General features: G+C 38.7%; 1 protein-coding gene across 1 annotated transcript; it reads right to left on the reverse strand.

Moving 5' to 3' along the window:
* Positions 1-7,386: 7,386 nt before the first annotated feature.
* Positions 7,387-8,085, reverse strand: Smp_062890 (putative vacuolar ATP synthase proteolipid subunit 1, 2,3). Its single transcript, XM_018796472.1, has 3 exons — positions 7,969-8,085; positions 7,748-7,931; positions 7,387-7,714 (listed from the first exon to the last, which is right to left on the reverse strand). Exons 1-3 carry the CDS (start codon positions 8,036-8,038, stop codon positions 7,510-7,512), a joined length of 459 nt encoding a protein of 152 aa, XP_018651611.1. The 5' UTR covers positions 8,039-8,085; the 3' UTR covers positions 7,387-7,509.
* Positions 8,086-9,216: the final 1,131 nt, after the last annotated feature.

Here is a 9,216-nt window from a genome sequence, read left to right on the forward strand (position 1 = left end):
AATGTTCCTGTTCACTAACATATAAAAATTATCGTCTACACAAAATAATTCCCATTTAAACATTAAAATTAAAAACACGAAGTTCAGCGAAGGGATCTCTTTTCACACACAAAATAATGAAGTAAAATATCTATAATATGCAGTTTCATTATTAAATCGTTCATTTATTTATATATACGTCATTGTTTAAATAAATTGATGAAAAAGGTAGTTTAATACTTACACAGGTAACTTTGTTACATTATTAATAATCATTGTAATTCGAGACAAATAACTTGAAAACATTTAACCAAAGATAACTTATCTAAGCTAAGAGCACAGTGTAGGTGCAAACGTCAACGATCCTCAAAATAACCGTGGATGTAAGCCCGTTGTCAGCCAATCAGGAAAGTTATTACAAATGAATAACTCCTGAGTGGAAACGATAATATTAAACAGATTTCACGCAATCTATGAAACTAGTAAAGTCACCTACAAGTTTTTCTATCTCAAAACTGATAAAACGACAAATTTGTTTCTATGTCTAAGGAATATTTGTCTTTCCGAACCCTCGTAAGGACTCAAGTAGGTTTTTAGGAGCACGTATATAGCTTTTGGATAAGGTTCCGGTTAGGACATCTGATCAGCACGTTATTTTATACTTACATACAAAGAAATGAGCCTTTTCTACTCTATGATAAAAAAATATATTAATTTTGCCTAGAATACCATACAAAGGTATTTCTGTTGTCCGTTTCACGTCATAAGGGATAAAAGTCATTCACTTTCTAAATTCGTGCAAATATCAGTTGTCATTTCAGTTCTGATTGCGTTACTGTTATAAACGTAAAGAGAGGATACTGATTATAACGCTTGCGGTTTCTGATTATAACAGTCCTTTTACTTCTTATACGTATGTGGGACGTTAATTTACCTTAGATGAATATCTACACTAGATTCCCACCCAGTGTCTATTCTACAGGACTTCAACACAACTCAGACCAAGAACACGAGATTAGCCTGACTAGAACGTCAATATATTTCCACACCAAAATACGACACAAGAAACAGTCAATCAATAACAGTCCATCAATAAGTGTCCATCAACAAGGAACAGTCAATACATAATAATGATAGGGGAATATATATAACACATATAACACCTGTCATCCTATCTAATGTCTGACTCATCAAGACAACCAATCATTATCATTCTCGCCCACACATCAGTTACTTACTTACTTACTTACTCCTGTTAGACCTCGTGGAGTAGCACAGGCCACCCACCAGCATTCTCCATCCAACTCCGTGCTGAACAATCCTTCTCAGTCGTTTTCAATTGCTATTCATTCTTTCTATGTTTGGTTCCAATTCCCGACGATGTGTGTTCTTTGGCCTTCCTTTTCTTCGTTTCCCTTCAGCATTTCAAGTTAGAGCTTGCCTCGTGATGCAGTTTGATGATTTCCTCAATGTGTGTCCTATCCACTTCCAACGTCCTTTCCTCCTCCTTAGCTCGAAACCGGTTTGTTCTCTCCTACAGCAGGCTGTTGCTGATGGTATCTATCCAACGGATGTTCAGTATCTTACGTAGACAATTGTTTATAAATACTTGTACTTTTGTGATGATGATTGTAGTAGTTCTACAAGTTTCAGCTTCGCACAGTAGAACTGTCTTGAAGTGCGTATTGAAGATCCTGACTCTAATGTTGGCTGATAGTTATTTTGAGTTCCATATATTCTTCAATTGTAGAAATGCTGTCATTGCTTTGCCAATTCTCGTCCATACATCCACGTCAAATCCTCAACATTTATTGATGATGCTACCCAGATACGTGAAAGTTTCCAACTCTCCTAGAGTTTCTTCATCAAGTGTGATTGTGTCGGTGCTCTCTTTGTTGTATTTCAGCACCTTGCTTTTCCCTTGTGTGTATGTTGGGGCCTAATGCTACAGAGGCTGCTGCTACATTGGCTGTCTTCACCAGCATTTGTTCATGTGTATGGGATAGAAAGGTCAGGTAATCTGTGAAGTTCAAATCGTCTATTTGCATGCAACACGTCCATTGTATTCCGTGCTTCCTCTCAGATGTCGAGGTCTTCATAATCAAGTCAACCACCAGAAGAAAGATAAAGGGGGAGAGTAAGCAGACTTGTCTGACTCCAGTCCCTACTTGGAATGAGTCTGTCAGCCGTCCCCCATGAACGACTTTGCAGTGTAGTCCATCGTATGAATTCCGGATGATGTTGACGGTTTTATCAACTATACCATAATGTCGAAGAAGGTTCCATAAGGTTCTCCTATCCACACTGACAGTAATGTGATGCCTCTATAGTTCTCACACTTGCTCAGATCTCCTTTCTTTGATATCTTGGTGAGGTATCCCTCCTTCCAGTCTGTCGGCACTTGTTCTTACTCCCAAATTTTCATGAATAGAGTATGGAGCATGTATGCAGTTACTTTTATGTCTGACTTCAGTGCTTCGGCTGCTATGTTGTCTGGTCCTGCTGCTTTCCCACTTTTAATTTGTTTGATAGCCATGTTGATTCCTTTGGTTATTGGTGAGATGAAACATAGATGAAGCTCTGTACGTGCTGCTTCGATGTCCGGTGGGTTCAGTGGGGCTAGTTTATTCAGGAGTTCCTCAAAGTGTTCCACCCACCTGTTCTGCTGTTCTTGAACCTCAGTGATTGACTTGCCCTTTGTCTCTGACTGGTCTCGCTTACTTACTTACTTACTTACGCCTGTTACTCCCAATGGAGCATAGGCCGCCGACCAGCTTTCTCCAAATGAATGATTTTTTCTGGTTAGTGTTTTTTTAGCGAGTTGATTTTCTACAGGATGGGGTCGCTAACCCCATGCCCAACCCTCCTCCTTTACCCGGGCTTGGGACCGGCAGTAACCCCCAGAGGAGCTACAGGCGGTCTCACTGGTTTACTATATTTCCCTGCTAGTGATTGGACCACACATACGTCATATATAACACATGAAAGATGATGATAATGATACTTGTGTAAATAGTTGCGTGACAAATAGTAGTAACAAACGGAGGTATCATGACAAAAGTAAGAAAGTTATAAGTTATGTATTTCATGGGAAAAATTAACATGTAAAAAAAGTAAAGGCCATTGCGACTTCTTATCAAGGAGAGCTGTTGTAAGGAAACGGTTAAAGAATAATTAGCCTGTGATTACTTTTGTTCAACGCCATTTTTGTTACGATCAATATCGGAAGAAAATCCATCAATCAAAAAATTATTAGTGAGGTATTAGGTAATCACGAACATTGGGAAGGAAAGCAACAAACAAAGAATTTATTTGAGGACAATGTAAGCAACTTTTCCAAGTTTCTAAGCATAGGCAATAACTAAAACTGAAGACTAATTTTTCCCGTACTGTTTACAATTTCAGTAGAGGGTAAGTCCCAACAAAGGTTAGACTAGTTTATGTGATGGAAGTGACTTACAACATTAAATACATAAAACTAACCGGTGTGGTAAGACAAAAAACCACGGATAAAATAACAAGCAATACGAAGTACTCAATTTTTATCGAACTGTTCTTTAGTGAATTATAAGTCGACCAAACGCGACATAGGACCTGGATAGTGTCCACATCGTTTCTGATTGCCATACCCCATCAACACAGTGAGACGGAATAGTCAGGGCAAATCCCAGTTCTAGGGGTAGTAACTGTGTTGGTGGTAACAGAAAAGATTGGGCATCGAAGATATCATAAGATACAAAATGAATTAGTGAAATAAATGTGGGATTTGAAAACTTGGGAAATAAGGGAGGACAGATATCGAATTCACTTGCGACATTGTGAATGATTTTCAGTCATTTCACTCAGAGTATCTAACCACTGGTTACGACAATTACGCAGACCCTAGCTAGGTAGTCCCTACTTACCTACATGGCTTAGTCAGTGTCCTCATGAATCGGTGACGTCTTGGTTTACCCGCTCGCAGCCCTCTTTCAACCCACTCCTACACTAGCCATCATCGCCCAAGAAAAGCTCTACCAAACAGTTGATTTAATATAATTATAACATTCCTGAAAACACTATTCACCAGGGAAGTCCTACTCACTGCCTTCTCGTGGCGGGGGTGTTGTTTACGAAATCGAGGGGACGAAAAGCGAATGTCCGGCGCTTTAACCGGGTTGGTGGGTGTGGAGGGTCCACCTAGGGGAGTTGGAAAACCCTGATTCCAAACCAATGGTGTACATGGGCTCCAGGATCCTGATGGAACGAATGGCGTATGAACCTATTGTTGGTCACCGGCTACCATAGGACTGCATCTCCTCACGATGCTCCACTGCCTTGTGGATCAGACTTTTAGGTCAAAGGCTCGGGGTGTGGCCCCCTAAGAAAACCACCTGCTTCAGTCTGGACACCTGGGTAGTATCTCAGCCCTCACACAAATCAAAAAATGAGATTTGTGAGGCGCATATTTATCTGGTGCTTTTTGTACCAATATTTATGTGTTTAAATAAATAAATAAAAATTCACACAATAGTATGTCCAAACAGCTAGATAATTGTAGTGTACAAATAATTGAGCTCAGTGGATAGGTGAACATTGATGCTTATATATAATACATTTAGTTTATGCATACTTCATCAGCTCTTACTACAGTGGTACGAACATGAATATACTTTTATACCCTATGAGAAACTTAGTGGATGTATGGAATACGTAACTTAGTGAATTGCGTGACAAAGCTAGAATATATAGATAATGGATTCCAGTTGTGATGCAAATATCAACACCTTGATCCAGTTTACCAATCCTAGATAGAACAAAACGCGGATCCTAGGTACTAAAAACATTTGCACTGCAACTAAAGTTTTTGACCATGACAACCACAGTTTAGTTCAAATCTGCCAGGAATATCTTTTTTTGAAGATAAGATTCCTATGGTACTTGTTTGAGAGAAACAGAATAAACACACAACACAATGTTAAGGGGCACAATATATTTGGAGGACGCCTTACTGATTAAGAGCTTAAGCTTATTAGGCTAATTAGTGACCCTATGTAGTTTGCTGTCTACACACAATGAAGATCATTATATGGGAGAAGCTATGGTGAGTTATAGACCAGATTTTAGCAAAAATATTACCGTATACACTCCACTGTTTCAACAGCCACCATGTACAAATACATTTATTTAACAGAGGGAAACTCCTTTCCCTATACTTTAAATTATCACCTACACGGCTTTGTACGACTTTCCAACACTACACTTGCTATGTTCAAGCATTTCCCAACAAACTGTTTATCAAATGTAAAAGCTTATGTGCTGCGAAGATATTCCGAAACCGTACAACTAGTGTCAACTCATCATAACAGAAGAGGTATTAATTAGAAAAAACACCTAATTTGATTGCGTAGTAACTTTGATTGTTCGGATATCGGAGAAAAATAACCACTCATTACAGTAGTTCATAGCAAACTATAATTACGTTTCCTGTAGACCACATCTGAATACAATAACCTTGAAACTAATGAACTTGAAGGTGGTAACTAATTGCATTCAATCTTATTCATTTAGTTCTTCTGATTTTATCAAGGCAGTCTACCATTCAATCAATCAAGACTTTAAATCAGGAAATCTACTATGAGAGGCCAGTATATCATTTACAAAATATAATAAATAATAATAATATATAGTAATAATAATAATATAATAGTAGTTTCTTAAGTTAGCTGACCAAGTTGACATAACTAAACTTATCTTGAATTAAACAGGTAGACCAAAACATTAAATAATACTCTAATAATTTAATGTTTTATGATCTTTAAGTGAATATTGAATTAGTTAGTCCTGATATAATTACTGATGTGTAGCTTTTGATCAACCACTTTGACGCTTCGATACCTTGCCTAGTCGTCCCGAAATACCATACCATAGCCCTCACACAATTAAATGAAATGACAATTTTTTTGTGTGGCGCATATATATCTGGTGCCTGTTTGTACCAATCTTTATGTTTAAATAATAATATAATAATAATAATAATAACGTCCCGAAATACTTTTAAACTTAAAAGTATCATGGTGATCTCTATCCTCGAAATTTCACAATATACATATCTTTTATAATGTTCCGAACCGGTCTTATGTACCTAGATATCGCCAACTAGGGAAATACCGGAACAACAGTGTCTCTTTTTCGAATGCAGCTACTAATTTTCAGTTTTTAGGGAATTACAACACGGTGGATTTTGTCTTGGGAGAAAAATGTTGTTCATTTATACCCAACTACGATTATGTTTATCTTCTATCTCTTGTATAATTTATTATGAAACAAATACAGAATGCACTCTAGAATATAGGTAAAGTTAGGTCAATGTAAATGGATACGTAATAATAGCAAAATAGATGTACGATTTTCCGAAGTTTGTCAATCATTCGAAGGTAAAGTCTTTGTGGGATATCATTTCGTCAAGCGAAACACAACCACATTTGATAACCATGTTATGTTTATTTATTTAAACACAAATATTAGTACATAGGGGCACCAGATACATATGCGCCGCACGAATCTCATTTGATTTGTGTGAGGACTGGGATACTGCCCGGTTGCCCAAACCGAAGCAGGTGGTTTTCTTAGGGGGCAACACCCGAGACCTTTGACCTCAAGGTCTGACCCACAAGGCAGTGGAGCATGGTGAGGAGATGCAGTCTCATAGTATCCGGTGACCAACGATTGATTCATACGCCATTTGTTCCCTCAGGATACTGGAACCCATATGCACCATTGGTTTGAAATTAGGGTTTTCCAACTCCCTTAAGTGGACGCGCTGTGTCCTCCAACCCGGTTAAAGCACTGAACATTTGCTTTTCGTCTTCTAAATTTCGTAAACAACAGTAATGCCACGAGAAGGCAATGAGTAGGACGTCCCCGGCAGAAGCTGTATGCGCGTAGCCATGTGAAAGCATTTCGTGGTCGTAACAGGGCATTTGGGGGCGATAACCAGGTTACATGGGCGGCTTAGTGTATTAGGTTGTCATTAATCGTATACACACAAATGTCGGACCAACCAATTAATGTATTTCAGTGACCAGTTTGTAGCAAAAACTCGGGATACAAATAGCTTGATCCCACTGGAGGAAACTGGCTAGGTCGCTTAGGCTTAATTAACCTCCATGCGTTTTATTCAATTATCATATTTATTCAGCTCAACATTCTTACATGCAACTTGTTTCTTTTGTTGACTTCTAACTGATGACATTTCTAAAACAAGGTCATAATTGAAGAATAGGGGAGGAGTGTGAGTGATTATCACATAAAATTGTCGGAATACTGAACGACTAGTTGATATGTTTGCCGAAGAATCTTAGATGGTGATAATTAGACAGTATAAACAGGAAAGTGACCAATCATTGGGAGGATTCTTTGACATTTGTAAAGGAACTAAGTTTATTAATATCAAGGAGACAATATACCAATCACAGAATCTTGAAGAGGTAACATATAAGAATAATTATTATGCGAACTGAGAATGTGTAAAGAGTTATTCAAGTCAAATCACTTTGTCGACATAATAAGAGCGACTATCAGTCCATAGAGTCCAAGTACCTCCGCAAAGATTAAAATAAGTACCATTCCAACGAACATTCTTGGCTGCTTGGAAGTTGCTCGTACACCAGCGTCACCAACTTTCCCAATAGCATAGCCAGCAGCTAGTCCACTGAATCCCACGCTTAAACCGGCACCAAGATCGTTAATTGACCTGAATATATGACTGGAGATGACAAAAACTTACATGAATAGAGTGTAATTGTCATCTATTCTTTGAGCAATTAGTACAGAAACGACAAGACCATATATTGCAATTATTCCTGCCATTACAACTGGTATTATAGTCTTCATGACGATATCAGGACGGGATACTGCAATGCATGAAATGCTCATACCGGAAAGAGCAGTGCCGTAACCAGCGCCAAGTGCTAAAGACATCAACTAATAAATAGAAGGATACTTTACCACATAATATCATCGCCGAACTACATCCAATTAAACCCAAAAATGGTGCCCAAACTGGAGTAGACTCCATCCCGAAAAATTCGAAACGCCCACCCCAGATGTCTTCAAATGACAATTGGTTCTGGACGGAATAGAAGCTTTCGCTTAACGGGCTTCCGTACCTGGTAGCAGTGGATCACCGATACCTCCAGGTAAGAACTTATGTATATTAACGATAAAAAAGAAAAAGATAACTAGTAAACTATAGTGTGATACTGCCCTCAGCTATTAAGAATATGTCAAATTTTCTAAAATACTCCTGGGAATCTGTCTGGACTAGCTCAGCCTGCAGCGAACCCTAACATTTGATTACTCTTGGGGAGAATAAACTGTGCCCACAGTCCGTTCTGCCTAGTTGTTTCCAGTTTCTGAATGTTACCCCTATTGTTTGTGTTGAGAATAAACTTTAGTAGATGTTTAATGGGATACTAGAAGTGTTCAGGATGCTATAAGTCGTCATCAGGTCACTCTGAAGACTTCTGTACTCTAATGGGTAGAAGTTCGGTGATTGGGGGAGCTCTTCTTGAATTTGAGTCCCCGAAGCAACTTCTTGGCTCACCGTTGGATACGTCCCAGAGTGTTCTCATCCTTTTGGAGTGAGGGGGAAATGCTATGTTTCCATACTCTAAATGAAGACGAATGAAACTGTTCAAGATTATGTGGACAAGTCTTGCTTCGGACTGGCCGAAATGCGCTTCAGCGTACCGGTGCAAGGTTTGCTCGGAAGTCATTTTTGTCGCAGTTAGCGTAAGACTTGAAATCATAGGGTACCAATACTCCCAAATCTTTTTCAACTTCGGACACCTCTAGAGAGGAGTCGCCTAAGTTGTATTCGCAGTCTGCAACATGTCTCAGATGGACTACTTAACACTTTGAAGTGTCCAAAGTAAGTCCGTTTTTGTCTGCCCACCTATGAAGTTGAATCAGATCCTCTCGAAATAACAGTTCAACCCCTAGGTTCCAGACTTCTCTAAAAAATTTTACATCATCAGCGAAAAGTAAAAAATCGTTTATTTAAATCAAGAAAGGAAGAAGTCCTAGCACTGAACCTTAGGGAACCCCTTCAGGACATTCCATAGCCTGAGAGAAAGTGAAGCTAATCCTGACCTTAAAATATCAATTTTTAGATATGAGGTGAGCCAGTCAATTAAAAGTGGTTCGATAACTAATCGGTCAATCCCTATCAAAGGCTTTTGAGAAATCAAGACA

Source organism: Schistosoma mansoni, chromosome 4 (genome assembly GCF_000237925.1).
Source record: "Schistosoma mansoni strain Puerto Rico chromosome 4, complete genome".
NCBI lineage: Eukaryota > Metazoa > Platyhelminthes > Trematoda > Strigeidida > Schistosomatidae > Schistosoma > Schistosoma mansoni.

What these genes read in the sequence shown, in the direction of transcription:
- Smp_062890 (XM_018796472.1), bottom strand. Translation starts at nt 8,038, where the DNA reads ATGGAGTCTACTCCAGTTTGGGCACCATTTTTGGGTTTAATTGGATGT. An exon ending in TTCGGCGATGATATTATGTG is followed by an intron (nt 7,932 to 7,968) that starts GTAAAGTATCCT and finishes TGATGTCTTTAG; the next exon opens with CACTTGGCGCTGGTTACGGC. An exon ending in GACAATTACACTCTATTCAT is followed by an intron (nt 7,715 to 7,747) that starts GTAAGTTTTTGT and finishes TCATATATTCAG; the next exon opens with GTCAATTAACGATCTTGGTG.